This window comes from Patagioenas fasciata, chromosome 1 (assembly GCF_037038585.1).
Source record: "Patagioenas fasciata isolate bPatFas1 chromosome 1, bPatFas1.hap1, whole genome shotgun sequence".
Lineage (NCBI taxonomy): Eukaryota > Metazoa > Chordata > Aves > Columbiformes > Columbidae > Patagioenas > Patagioenas fasciata.
This window is the reverse complement of record NC_092520.1, coordinates 130,828,187-130,842,605: the sequence shown is the minus strand read 5'-3', so window position 1 is coordinate 130,842,605 and position 14,419 is coordinate 130,828,187. Positions and strand designations below refer to the sequence as shown.

The window sequence follows — 14,419 nt, the reverse complement described above, 5'->3', positions numbered from 1 at the left end:
TGCAACTGCTGTGCAGAGGACACGGGAAGGGAATGGAAACATGCAAAAGCTGCTCATTCCCTGCGTCCTTTGTTCTTAAAACTGGAGAAAGTGAAGAATGGAGGGGCAGGTGTCTCCTGGCAGCAAAAGGCAGGCTGTGGAAAGGCTAAGTCTGTCCCCTGGGTGCCGGGACCCGTCTCTTCCAGGACACAGTGGTGGCCCTCCAAGCCTTGTCCCTGTATGGAGCTGTCACCTATGCCAAGAGTGGAGCAGCTTCCAAAGTGACCCTGCGATCTGGAGGGGACTTTCAGCAAGACTTCCAAGTGAATCCCACAAACCGGCTGCTGCTCCAGCGTGTGCCCCTGCCCCAGGTGCCCGGGGAGTACAGCATGGAGGTTTCTGGCGATGGATGCGTCTACCTGCAGGTGAGGGTGATGGGGGAAGCAGGTGGCATCCCTAGGAGGGGAGTTTTTTGCCAGTCAGGAGCCAAGGAGAGGGCAGAAGAGACAGCACAGAGGGTAGGAGTGGGAGGGAAGGCTCTGGGAGAGGGAATAGGAGAAGAAGAGTAGAGGTGTGTGGAGGAGAAAGAGTACAAGGGAGGGAGGACGGAGGGAAGGAAGAAAGGAAGGGAGGGAGGAAGAGAGGGAGGGAAGGAAGGGAGGGAGGAAGAGAGGGAGGGAGGGAGGGAGGGAGGGAGGGAGGGAGGGAGGGAAGGAAGGAAGGAAGGAAGGAAGGAAGGAAGGAAGGAAGGAAGGAAGGAAGGAAGGAAGGAAGGAAGGAAGGAAGGAAGGAAGGAAGGAAGGAAGGAAGGAAGGAAGGGAGGGAGGGAGGGAGAGGGAGGGAGGGGGGAGGGAAGGAAAGGAGGGGGGAGGAAAGGAAGGGAGGGAGGAAGGGAGGGAGGGAAGGAAGCGAGGGAAGAAAGGGAGGGAGGGAGGAAGGAAGGGAAGGAAAGATGGAAGGGAGGAAGGAGGGAAGGAGGGAAGGAGGGAAGGAAGGAGGGAAGGAAGGAGGGAAGGAAGGAGGGAAGGAAGGAGGGAAGGAAGGAGGGAAGGAGGGAAGGAGGGAGGGAAGGAGGGAGGGAAGGAGGGAGGGAAGGAGGGAGGGAAGGAGGGAGGGAAGGAGGGAGGGAAGGAGGGAAGGAGGGAAGGAAGGAGGGAAGGAGGGAAGGAGGGAAGGAAGGAGGGAAGGAAGGAGGGAAGGAAGGAGGGAAGGAAGGAGGGAAGGAAGGAGGGAAGGAAGGAGGGAAGGAAGGAAGGAAGGAAGGAAGGAAGGAAGGAAGGAAGGAAGGAAGGAAGGAAGGAAGGAAGGAAGGAAGGAAGGAAGGAAGGAAGGAAGGAAGGAAGGAAGGAAGGAAGGAAGGAAGCATCCGCTGTGTGGAGGAGGTGGGAGAGTGGGAGAAGTGGGGAGGCTGGACAAGGAGAGGATTGTCTCTCTCACGTGCTGAGCAGACACACACACACTCTCTCCTCTAGACAAGCCTGAGGTACAATGTGCAGCCCACGCAGGAGGATGCACCCTTCATGCTCCATGTGTACACGATGCCAGAGACATGTGTGGACTCCAGTGCTCACAAGGTCTTTGACATAGGCATAAATGTCAGGTGAGTCTGCATTTGGGTCTGAGCCTTCCTGAGAAGCAATGGGAACTGGAGGAGGTCTGGCTGTCCAGGGTGAGCCACTGTGGAAGCCCTGCAGGAGCAGTGCCTCCCTGGAAAAGTGGGCAGGACACAGCTGGGCTGGGAAGAAAGGCTGTAGAGGAACGACATGTCCTGCAGTCGTGGAGCTGTGTGGGCAGCCCGTGGCTGGGCTACTGAGAGGCTGCACAGCTGACTAGGAGGCCGTGGCATAGCTGGAGAAGGTGCTGGACTGTCAGGATGTGGTGGGGTGGCAGGTATTGTGGAAAAGGTGGAAGTGCTCCAGCCTCCATTTGAGGTGCACTGAATCTTTGTCACTTGGCTCCTTAGTTACGCTGGGGAGCGCAATGTCTCCAACATGGTGATTGTTGATGTGAAGATGCTGTCAGGATTCATCCCCATTAAATCCTCTGTGACGAAGGTAGGACGCTGTGTAAAGCATTTATTTGAGTATAGCTGTCCTTAATCAGGGGCACCAATTTCCTTATTTAAAGGAGCATCTAATTCTTCCCCTGTTGTCTTCTCTGCTGTTAGACCTGTCCCTGTTTTTCTCCAGGTCTTTCAGCCCTCAGCTGTGGAGGAGTGGTGAATGAGGGATGCCAACATCAGCACTCTCTTCCCACCCCTCAAGCATTTGTGGTAGCTTGCAGTAGCCCTGAGACCAAGAGCTGGAAGGAGACCATCAGGTCTAATTTCAGGGACTCAGGAGCCTTGGGAGATGTACAACGGCTGTGACAATGCTGTACCCTCATTCTATTTTTGTGTCAAAGAGGTGCAGGAGCATGAGATGGTGGGAACTTGGGGAAGACATACTCTGCATGGCTTCACAAAAGACTGTTTGCCGGGTCCCTTGGGAAGGAATTTACTCATGTGCTTTACTTCTCACCATCTATCTGCTGAGGCTCTAGGGGTGGAAGAAGCTCAGATGAGTTGAAGGATGGTTGACTAACTTCCCTTCAGATTAGTAAACTCTTCCATGTCTCCTCTTCCCAGCTCTCAAACAGCTGGTTTCACCAGATCCAGCGGACAGAAGTGAGCTCAAACCATGTTCTGCTGTACATAGAGCAGGTAAGAACTGAATCAGGGTTGCCATGTGCACACAGTGAATTCTGTAGCACCCTGGCAATAGCATGTACAGAGATACAGAACAATGCTAAGTATCTATGGACTTGTAAACATGACACATAAACCTGACTGCCACTGATCTTCTCTCCATCCCAGCCTCAGCAGCCTTTCCCTCCGCCCCACGCACACATCAGGCCCTGACCCCCCCAGCAGCCAGAGCCTCCACCAGTGTGGCGAAAGGCCCCAAGGTTTCCCCTGCACCCAACCAGGCCTGCAGCTCCCGCAGCCCCAGAGCCCGGACACGGCTGGCAGGGGAGGGCGACAGAGCCCGGGGCAGTGTGGGGACACGGGGGAGCCCGGGGTGGTGTGGAGCCGCCCCTGAGCTTCCACCGCTTCCCTTCCCCAGCTGGGCAGCGAGACCCTCAGCTTCTCCTTCACGGTGGAGCGGGACGTCCCCGTGCAGCGCCTGAAGCCGGCGCAGGTGAAAGTCTATGACTACTACGAGACAGGTGAGTGCGGGGTTGGGGCTGCCCCGGGCAGCGGGACGCGGGCAGGGGCCCGGGAACGGCGGGACCTGCACCTGCCCCGACCGGGGCCCTCGCCTGCCCCGCTGCCTGAGCTCTCTGAGCGCAGAGGCGCCTGGAGCGCTGGAGCCACCACCCTGCTCTCCTGCTCCTGCCCGGGCGGGCCCCACGGAACACCGGGAGGCAGGTCCGGGCGGCGGTGACGGTGTGCGGATCCCTGCAGGGCTGCCCCTCACGCCGGCACCTGCTGCGCAGCCGCCCTCCCCTAAGGGAGAGAGCGCAGGAGGCCTGCGGGCGCTGGGGTCCCGTGTGCAGGGCCGGGCCCAGAGCGCAGCCCCGTCCGCGCTTCCAGGCGGTCCCTCCGCTCCTCGTCCCGGCTGCGGCGCCCGGGCGGCAGCGACAGAGCCGGCCCGTGCCCAGGGTGCTGGCAGCAGGTGTCTGAGCAGCTCTAGGGCACCCTGGGGTGCAGACCTGCCGCGGCTGCTCTGCGGGGCAGCTCTGCCGTGCACTGGGCTCCGGACGGGCCGTGACCGGGGCTCTCTCCCGCTCGGCTGGGATCTCTGGGGAGAAGGAGAGGGTGGCAGCAGCAGCGCGTGTGGGGCCTGGGAGAAGCATCTCCCTGGCACCCGTCTCTCTGCCAGGAGTGCCAAGGGGCTCTTGACAGCCCGCTCTCCTTTCCTTTCTGTTTTCCAGATGAGTTTGCCACACAGGAGTACAGTGCTCCCTGCACCACAGGTAGGGTATTGAAACCCCTTCCCTTCTTCACAGTTATCTACATCTTCCTTGTATTTTTGGTCTTCCAGCCAGCGCTTGCCTCCTTCTGCCTAATGGGTAATTTGGGTGAAATTGGCCCAACTCACAGGCACAGATTTTGTATACAAAACTGAGAGCACAAGAGGCACAATGTTACTGTCTCGTTCAAAATCCATCATCTCTGAATTCTCAAAGTGGTTTCCTTAGTGAAGTTCTCCTGGCTTGAATGAAAATTGTGTCTCTTTTGTTGTGCTACTGCCCCTTGGACTTTTTCTTTGAGTTGAAGTTTCTTATATTATTTTTCTTGTCTCTGATTTGAGGTATCCCCTGGTCCTTCCTGAGAGCTCCAGCTACTGTAGCTGTGGGATCATTGTGAGGGGACTTGGCTCAAACCACCTAGCACACTCCTTCCCAAAAGTTCTCTGTCTAGAGCAACAGAGCAATTAAGACCACCAAAAGATAACCCATAAAAGCACCATGTCATGGTCTGACCTACCATGATTTCATGCTGTGCTCCAGAACCTCCTGGCATACCTTTTCACTAAAGCTGTAATGCGGTGCTGCTCTTAGCCCTGTGCTTCCTCCTCCGAGCACAGAACCACACCTGCAGTAGGGACTCCTCATTATGGAGGAATCCCTCCCTTGCTATTGAAGAGGTGTTTGGCTCTTATAGGGGCTTGGGCTTTCCTCTCTTTTGTGGTGACAGAAAACTGCCATGGTGGTAGATCCTCACCTGTGCACACAGCCACATCACTCGTCTGTGCGAGGAATCAGTTCTCCAATATGGAACCCTAGCCTGCTTAGCAACTCTATGTGGCAAAGTCTGTGGTCACTCTGGCACATTGCAGCATGTCTTTGAGCAATGTCATTCTCCTTGGATCCCAAGAGATGGCAAGTTTGCCACTGGCAGCTACTGTCTGGAGCAACAGCTGCTTCCTGCTCAGCTCCCGTTGCCTAAGCAACAGGAGTCTCTCAGGAGGCAGATGTTCCTCATGACCCTAGGCAGCCAGCCCTCTGTCTTGGTTTGGAGTCTGAGCTGGTAGGACAGAGAGGAGTTCTCTGCAGTACAAGGCCTTGAGGCTTAGGAGCACAGGTAATGTAGGAGCTTCTGTGCAAGGCCCGGACAAGGGATACTTCTCCTGTCCTATATGGAGTCTTCCAATATGAGACTAGCAGGTCTGGCTTCCCATCAGTTGCCCAGTTTCAGGTGTTTGGAATATGGAGGCTTCTGGAAAGCACTGAGATCCTGGGAAGTGGTTTTTCACAGGGCCTCACTGTGTCATCTGAGAGCAGAGAAAAAGTGATCTGGACTTGGGGAAGGCAAAAGCTTTATCTCTTGCTGGTGGTACATGGTGAATTTTTTCCCTTTTTGTATTCTTATCTGCTGTCCAGGAAAAGAGCCTGAGCTCCCACGCTTTTACTCCATACTGCTTGCTAACCTGGGTTGTGTCTGTAGGTACAACTGTGTCCACTGATTCTGGCATACAGCCTCCCTTCATGGAAAAAGGGTGCATAAGTCCTAAGACAGACTCTGAGTGGACAGTACAGCATTTCCAAAGGGTCTGTTGGTGTGGTCTGGTTATCCAGTCTAAGACTAGTGGGGAGACTTTAGATTTTGGGCTACTCTTCCCCATGTCTCTTAAAAGGCAGAGGCCCACCCACTGGTCTAGGTGTCCAAAGGTGGTCTGCACTGACTAAAAGGTGGATCTCAGTTGCAAAGCAGAAAGCTTCTTTCCCTGCTCTGAATAGTGCTGATGCAGCATATTCCTTCCACTCTCTGCAGAGAAACAAATACTTTGAGAACATGCCTCATTGCTGCAGTGAACATCGTTTGCACTGTGCTCCTGTGTCCACCCCAATTGTGACAAATCCTATTCTGCTTATCTCCCAGTGGGTCAGAAAGAGTCTCAGCCCTCTCTCAACTTCACACAGAATCACAGAATGTCAGGGATTGGAAGGGACATCGAAAGATCATCTAGTCCAATCCCCCCGCCAGAGCAGATGAGGTTACACAGGAATGTGTCCAGGCAGGTTTTGAATGTCTCTAGAGAAGGAGACTCCACAACCTCCCTGGGCAGCCTGTTCCAGTGTTTTGTTACCCTCACCGTGAAGAAGTTTCAACTTCACATAGCTTTGAAGGTGGCATGAGTATTGAGTGCTATGTATGATCGTCAACCCTGGTCAAACAGCAACTCACTCTCCTGTAATGTGTTTCACACACAACCTGGCTTCCCAAACCCACATCTTGCTCTCTCTGTCTCTCAGCCCAAGAGAGGAAACTGGCATATCTGTCTAACTCCTTTACCCTTCCCTCTTCTTCCATCCTTGCAGAGGAAGTAGATCAGGACAATGCATGAGGAATACTCCCAGTTGCTGGAATCCACCTGCCTCACTACCACCACCACCACCATCAATGGAATGACAGATTAATAGTGCCTGCAAGGAATGGGAAATAAACATTACAAATAAACTAACTGTATTCACCAATGATTTTTTAACAGTTTATTTCCTATTCTGTTTTTTCCTGCTTAGCCTCCAGTCACAGCATTAATCTCCCTAGCTTCTTAGGATGAAGAGCATCCCATCCAGCCATGCCTGTGTGCAGGACAGTAAGGCTGACAAGTGAAGGGAAAAAGCCAAAAAAGGACAGAATGATTTAAGTTGGGGGCAGCCTTTCTTAACATAGCCCTCATAGTGTTATGTAGACTGAACTTGTTATCTGAGATCCTGTCAAATCAATGGTGAAGGACAGGTACTTATTGAGAATAAGTTCTCTCCCTTGGTTTAGAAACCATAACTTTGATTGAATTCGTCTCTGTGTGTCTCCCACCGGTAGGCAGCCTGGATGATCAGCTAATGTTACATGAAATTCAGTCTGTGATGTGCCCCATAGACACCTCTTCCAGGGTGATTTCTTGTTTGTAGAAGAGTGGGAGGAGATACACAGTCTGCCCTCTTCTAATATTAGAATGTGCAGGGGTGGGCAGGAGGGATGTGTTCATGCATTATGCCTTCAGCTGCTAATTTGTAATGGCCTGTTCTCCAGTTGAAGCTTAGGCCTTCTTGTGGAAACTTCCACATCTTGTGCCTCCTGCTTCTGGGACATTCCCAAGGATAAGCTAATGGCATTTGCTGGTAACCTACCTAAGTTTAGTTTAAATGGCACATTTATTTAAATCATAGAGTTGCTTTGGTGAAACTGTCTATAGTCCTTTTAGCTATCTCCAGAAATGGTCCCCTTTTCTTGCTTTTGTCCCATTAATTTCCGGTTTTAACCTTTAAATGGCAGAAAGATCTTATGTGACTGTTTATTCTCGTGCAATGCTTATTGTTAGGTATCATGGCTTATTGTGTATCCAAAGCATGCACAGCTAGTTGTTCCATCCAATTTTTTTTGTGTGCCTATCAAGTGTTTTTGAGAACAAATAAAGTTCTTCATCTATTTTGCTAGATATTAATATTATGTCACTTTGTCTCCTGTAGTGTTTCGTGTTCACTTACTCAAGACCTGTTTCACACCTAATATTCAAAGAAGTCTATGGAATGAACTGGCTTCAGCAAAAGCTGAGCAAGATTTCTAATCAAGCATGAATACAAATTGCATTTTGTTTTGATTTAGTAGTAAAACCATCTCATTTCCTACCATGAGGCAATTTATTTTCTAAGTTCTCAAAGCAGCATAGTTTTTGGTTTGCTTTCAGACCTTTGTGATTAGCCTTTGAAGCACACCATGCATTCCCCATGGGGATAGAAATTCAATGTTCAGACATTCCTGTACTTCCTTAAGGCAGCCTTGCTAAAGTTTCCTATGTGGTATGCTGTGGAGGACCTGCAAGTATGTGACTTTGGTGATTCACAGCCTACACAAGCAGAGACACATTAAACGGCTTTACAAATAAGGACTAGCCAGGGAGCCCAAATGACAAGTGATGTGGCTGCCCATGGCCAATAGTTAGGTGTTGTCTAATTTAAAACCAGGCAGCAGAAAAACATGTCAACTCTTTCCATGGTAGAAAGCAATTATCCAGATTTTGTGAACTGAATGTACTCCAGTGATTTCATAGACTTTTAAATTAAATTGTCATGATGATCACTTTATTTCATTTGAGGCAGAAAAGAGCCAACACCATAACCATGTAGAGCACTGACCAGAAAGTAATGAAACTGAAGGAGTTGTTGCCATCCATTTATAGACTGCCATAAAGGAGGGTCTGTATTTGCAGACATGTATCTGTATGCACAAGTTTGCAGACCTGGCACTTTTGAATCTTCTTGTCCCTAATTAACAGTCTCAGCTGGGATTGTGTGTCTCCACTACAGTCAATAACCCCATAGCAAGGGGACAACTATAAAATGGGCCACAGCAAACTACTTTCCTCACACAGTAAGGAATTAGAGCTCATGAAGGAGACAGAGGGTCTTGAGATGCCCACGTTGATGATGACAATGCAAAAAGCTTCAGCATCAATGAAACACGTTCTTTGCTGCATTGGTGACCTGGGTCTGTGTATGTGACAGAAGCTGCACGAGGGACTCCTATAGGTGTGTTTGCTTAAGCTTATGTTGCTGGCAGGGTCAAAGGCACACAGAACCACATAAATAAAATACACAGGCTGCCATATGACCTACTCAGCTAAGGCTGATTGACTGCATCCCCGGGAGAGATTTAGACTAGAGAGAATGTGATCCTTTTGGAAAAATAACAGGCAAAAACTTTAACCCAAACTACCAGATGGAAATCCAAGGCCTCACCTCTGAATTCTGCTGAAGGACTGTAAGCCTACTTATGAGGGAGAAAAAACAAAACAAAGCAAAACAAAACAAACACACCACCAACACACAAAATAAAACAAAATACCACCAACTGTTTTAAAATTACCAAAAAATCCCAAAATAGATTTATAGGCCTCCAGTGAGGGTAAAAGGAAAAAGTTCTCATGAGCAATGCAACGGGTTTGGCTCATAGGGTGGTTCTTGGTTTAAATTCTGACTAATGACACTGTTAAGCTCCTAGTCCCTCTCTTATTTCACCTCAACTGTTTAGAAAGAGCAGTGTCTTCACTGCCAGAATGGGAGATTCCACAGGTTTTCCCTTCACTTCTATCTGGCCTGCTGTGAAAGATCAGACTGGGCAGGTTCACACTGTCCTTCCACCTCATAGTAGCCATTTCACAGGGAGATAAGGCAATATGTGATCACTGGGTTATGTCCAACAATTACCGTGTGAAAAACACCCACTTACAGAGGCAAGGTACCAAGCTTCCAGTGCAAAATGGATCATGAGGCTTTCTTTTTTTCCTGGAGAACTGGCAAGCATGGAGGCAAACCTCTCAACTGCTAAAAGCTGTATGCCTCCTGTTATTCCTGAGGAATTGCCAAACACCGCCTTGCCGTGGATGGCTCTGGACTTAAGTATTGGGCCATTACACAGTCCGAGCTATGGACAGAGGGGGAGACAAGATGCAGTAACAAAAAATAAGGCCAGAGGCATCTGATGAGAATCAAGACTTAATTTATTTACAGTGTTGCTTCCTTTTTGGTGTTGAGGTGTCCTCCTCTAACATTTCAATAGGCCACTGCAACAAGATCTTCTAGGGTCAGAGACATGCGTGTTGTTCCAGCAAGGTTTAGACAAGATGTGGTCTTCAGGCATTTCCCTGTTCAGCCTTGGCTAGAGGTGGGAAAAGGACACAGTGAGATAGGTATCCCGGTGAAGCAGTGTCCAGAGCCCTGGACATCTTCTCTGTGTTCTGGTGGCTATGAGAGTTCAAGCCCTGCTAAAATCTGGGAAACTGGCTCATCTAAAAATACCCAGTTGCAGACAGGTAACTGAATGGAAATTGCTGGACACGTTGAAGGTATATATCCATGCTACAGAGAGAGGACGGGAGGCAGAGGTATCCCGGAGATACATGAGCTATCCCACTACACATTCTCTCAGCACCTGTATTTCTCAAAGGAAGGGAAAAAATAATCCAGGGCACAGTCTGAAAAATCCCCATCAAAGGCATGTGAATAATACCAAAATTTCACTAAGGCATTTGGGAGACAATTCCTCATTACCTTTGTGTCTGAGGCAAAGCAAACGTGGCCCTGAAAAGGGCAGAGACACAATGGCTGAGTGTGTTCAGTCCCAAGGGAGATTTCAGTCTTATTTGTACAATGTGACATACACGTACAGCAAAACACAAGTGCGTCTGTGTGAATGAAGTCTGCAATGCTGGGATTGCCGATCCCAGTGAACAAAAATGAAAGCTTTATCTGATCTTACACAAGACATGCGGTGTCAGCATCGCTCTTCCTCTCAGTACTGAGGCATGCCTAGAGATTGCAGTAGGCACAGTAAGGATAAATGCTGACAGCACACCCAGGCTGAGGAAACCCAGATCTGCAAAGACATTCAAGGCAATCTGCAATAGGCCATACTGGAACATCTCGGTTGTTCCTGTGCACCCTACCTGTGGTGCAGGGAGCACTGTACTCCTGTGTGGCAAACTCATCTGGAAAACAGAAAGGAAAGGAGAGCGGGCTGTCAAGAACCCCTCGGCACTCCTGGCAGAGAGACGGGTGCCAGGGAGATGCTTCTCCCAGGCCCCACACGCGCTGCTGCTGCCACCCTCTCCTTCCCCCCAGAGACCCCAGCCAAGCGGGAGAGAGCCCCGGTCACGGCCTGTCCGGAGCCCAGTGCACGGCAGAGCTGCCCCGCAGAGCAGCCGCGGCAGGTCTGCACCCCAGGGTGCCCTAGAGCTGCTCAGACACCTGCTGCCAGCACCCTGGGCACGGGCCGGCTCTGTCGCTGCCGCCCGGGCGCCGCAGCCGGGACGAGGAGCGGAGGGACCGCCTGGAAGCGCGGACGGGGCTGCGCTCTGGGCCCGGCCCTGCACACGGGACCCCAGCGCCCGCAGGCCTCCTGCGCTCTCTCCCTTAGGGGAGGGCGGCTGCGCAGCAGGTGCCGGCGTGAGGGGCAGCCCTGCAGGGATCCGCACACCGTCACCGCCGCCCGGACCTGCCTCCCGGTGTTCCGTGGGGCCCGCCCGGGCAGGAGCAGGAGAGCAGGGTGGTGGCTCCAGCGCTCCAGGCGCCTCTGCGCTCAGAGAGCTCAGGCAGCGGGGCAGGCGAGGGCCCCGGTCGGGGCAGGTGCAGGTCCCGCCGTTCCCGGGCCCCTGCCCGCGTCCCGCTGCCCGGGGCAGCCCCAACCCCGCACTCACCTGTCTCGTAGTAGTCATAGACTTTCACCTGCGCCGGCTTCAGGCCCTGCACGGGGACGTCCCGCTCCACCGTGAAGGAGAAGCTGAGGGTCTCGCTGCCCAGCTGGGGAAGGGAAGCGGTGGAAGCTCAGGGGCGGCTCCACACCACCCCAGGCTCCCCCGTGTCCCCGCACCGCCCCGGGCTCTGTCGCCCTCCCCTGCCAGCCGTGTCCGGGCTCTGGGGCTGCGGGAGCTGCAGGCCTGGTGCCCTGGGAAACCCTGGGGCCTTTCGCCACACTGGTGGAGGCTCTGGCTGCTGGGGAGGTCAGGGCCTGATGTGTGCGTGGGGCGGAGGAAAGGGTGCTGAGGCTGGGAGGAAAGTACCAGCAAGTCTGAAAGGTCAGCAAAATTCAGTATGCTATTTCCTACTAATCTTGTCAGATCCGTGGTACTTTGGAGTCCCAGATCTTTTTACTTATGTGGCCAAATGTCCCAGTGCCTGTGTTTCTGTCCCATCCTTGCCCCAGATGGATACTCACCTTTTCCAGGTACACCAGGATGTGGTTGGTACTCAATTCTGTGCGCTCAATAACAGGGTCGCGTTCCAGCTGAACAAAGAAGGCCAAGATGTTACTGTGTTGAGGGTGGTCTTCCTGTGCCCCTTACTCAGCCCTATGGATCAGATGTACTGTGGATGAAACACTAGGGTACTGCTGCGTGGAACTGCCTCCTTGGTGTGCCCCTAGGTGTCATGGTCCTGAGACCTTCCCTTTGCCAGCCCAACAGATAAAGTACAGCCTGGCTCCAGCAGAGACTGAGTACTGGTTCAAGCACAGTGATGCAGTGATTACATGAAAATACATTCCTTCTGGCTTGCTATTATTGCAGTATCATATGATTCAGTGTGTTTTCCAGACCATGCACCTGCTCAGCATCTCAAACAGTGACCCGGAATCTGAACAGTTAAAATGCTACAGGGTGTTGTCAGGTCAGCAGAGGGAAAAAAGAAACAGCACTACTTTTGCATGTCCTATGCACAGACAAAGCTTTTAGAGAGCTATCAGCATACAGTAATAATAAAGGTGCCCATGACCAGTCTAAAGAAAAAAATATGTAGTGTGTTTTTCCTAAATCCAACACATTGTTCCCCCACGTGCTGGCCATGAGCCAGGTATGAAAAGAGAATGCTCTACACAGAAAATGTGCAGATGACAGTGGCAAGATCAGGTTGATTCCAACCCTGAAGGCATCTATTTTGCAACACAGATTTGGAAGTCGCTTGAAGATAAGAAGCTGGATGTTGTTGTTAGACAAATAGGATCCTACCTTCCTCACAGAGGATTTAATGGGGATGAATCCTGACAGCATCTTCACATCAACAATCACCATGTTGGAGACATTGCGCTCCCCAGCGTAACTAAGGAGCCAAGTGACAAAGATTCAGTGCACCTCAAATGGAGGCTGGGGCACTTCTACCTTTTCCATAATACCTGCCACCCCACCACATCCTGACAGTCCAGCACCTTCTCCAGCTATGCCACGGCCTCCTAGTCAGCTGTGCAGCCTCTCGGTAGCCCAGCCATGGGCTGCCCACACAGCTCCATGACTGCAGGACATGTCGTTCCTCTACAGCCTTTCTTCCCAGCCCAGCTGTGTCCTGCCCACTTTTCCAGGGAGGCACTGCTCCTGCAGGGCTTCCACAGTGGCTCACCCTGGACAGCCAGACCTCCTCCAGTTCCCATTGCTTCTCAGGAAGGCTCAGACCCAAATGCAGACTCACCTGACATTTATGCCTATGTCAAAGACCTTGTGAGCACTGGAGTCCACACATGTCTCTGGCATCGTGTACACATGGAGCATGAAGGGTGCATCCTCCTGCGTGGGCTGCACATTGTACCTCAGGCTTGTCTAGAGGAGAGAGTGTGTGTGTGTCTGCTCAGCACGTGAGAGAGACAATCCTCTCCTTGTCCAGCCTCCCCACTTCTCCCACTCTCCCACCTCCTCCACACAGCGGATGCTTCCTTCCTTCCTTCCTTCCTTCCTTCCTTCCTTCCTTCCTTCCTTCCTTCCTTCCTTCCTTCCTTCCTTCCTTCCTTCCTTCCTTCCCTCCTTCCTTCCTTCCCTCCTTCCTTCCCTCCTTCCCTCCTTCCTTCCCTCCTTCCTTCCCTCCTTCCTTCCCTCCTTCCTTCCCTCCTTCCCTCCCTCCTTCCTTCCCTCCTTCCTTCCCTCCCTCCTTCCTTCCCTCCTTCCCTCCTTCCTCCCTTCCATCTTTCCTTCCCTCCCTTCCTCCCTCCCTCCCTTTCTTCCCTCGCTTCCTTCCCTCCCTTCCTCCCTCCCTTCCTTTCCTCCCCCCTCCTTTCCTTCCCTCCCCCCTCCCTTCCTTCCTTCTTTCCCTGCCTCCCTCCCTCCCTCCCTTCCTTCCTTCCCTCCCTCTCTTCCTCCCTCCCTTCCTTTCTTCCTTCCCTCCCTCCTCCCTCCCTTGTACTCTTTCTCCTCCACACACCTCTACTCTTCTTCTCCTATTCCCTCTCCCAGAGCCTTCCCTCCCACTCCTACCCTCTGTGCTGTCTCTTCTGCCCTCTCCTTGGCTCCTGACTGGCAAAGAACTCCCCTCCTAGGGATGCCACCTGCTTCCCCCATCACCCTCACCTGCAGGTAGACGCATCCATCGCCAGAAACCTCCATGCTGTACTCCCCGGGCACCTGGGGCAGGGGCACACGCTGGAGCAGCAGCCGGTTTGTGGGATCCACCTGGAAGTCTTGCTGAAAGTCCCCTCCAGATCGCAGGGTCACTTTGGAAGCTGCTCCACTCTTGGCATAGGTGACAGCTCCATACAGGGACAAGGCTTGGAGGGCCACCACTGTGTCCTGGAAGAGACGGGTCCCGGCACCCAGGGGACAGACTTAGCCTTTCCACAGCCTGCCTTTTGCTGCCAGGAGACACCTGCCCCTCCATTCTTCACTTTCTCCAGTTTTAAGAACAAAGGACGCAGGGAATGAGCAGCTTTTGCATGTTTCCATTCCCTTCCCATGTCCTCTGCACAGCAGTTGCATGTTCCCTCAGCTCCCTGGTGTGCAGCTCTGAGCAGCCTCCACTCCCTTGCCACAGGGTGAAGCAGCAACTTCAGATGCAGAAAGAAATTGCAGTGGGAGCCCTCTCCAATGACACAGTCCTTTGTGTCCCTACCGTGGTGCCCCACTGTAGTGTCAATCGAGCCAGGTCGTTAAGCAAAATATCAGTAATTCCCAGAGGTGCATACCAGCCTCTTGCCTCTTGG

The 14,419-nt window shown here is 52.3% G+C and overlaps 2 protein-coding genes across 3 annotated transcripts in view; one reads left to right on the top strand and one right to left on the bottom strand.

The window, feature by feature from the left end:
* Positions 1–7,412, top strand: part of LOC136107366 (alpha-2-macroglobulin-like) — a 40,169-nt gene extending 32,757 nt beyond the window's left edge. Inside the window, 7 exon segments of the mRNA XM_065848372.2 lie at positions 186–404; positions 1,452–1,579; positions 1,943–2,033; positions 2,606–2,680; positions 3,084–3,186; positions 3,895–3,936; positions 6,286–7,412. Coding sequence (XP_065704444.1) covers positions 186–404; positions 1,452–1,579; positions 1,943–2,033; positions 2,606–2,680; positions 3,084–3,186; positions 3,895–3,936; positions 6,286–6,311 — 684 coding nt within the window. The 3' untranslated portion in view covers positions 6,312–7,412.
* Positions 7,413–9,449: 2,037 nt separating this feature from the next.
* Positions 9,450–14,419, bottom strand: part of A2M (alpha-2-macroglobulin) — a 30,668-nt gene continuing 25,698 nt past the window's right edge. For both annotated transcript variants that reach the window (XM_065848409.2, XM_065848400.2), the window contains exons 30-36: positions 13,791–14,009; positions 12,922–13,049; positions 12,468–12,558; positions 11,681–11,749; positions 11,163–11,265; positions 10,413–10,454; positions 9,450–9,625 (exon numbers count right to left, since the gene is read on the bottom strand). In XM_065848409.2, the coding sequence (XP_065704481.2) occupies positions 9,600–9,625; positions 10,413–10,454; positions 11,163–11,265; positions 11,681–11,749; positions 12,468–12,558; positions 12,922–13,049; positions 13,791–14,009 (678 nt within the window). In that variant the 3' untranslated portion in view covers positions 9,450–9,599. The remainder of the gene's footprint in view (positions 9,626–10,412; positions 10,455–11,162; positions 11,266–11,680; positions 11,750–12,467; positions 12,559–12,921; positions 13,050–13,790; positions 14,010–14,419) is intronic.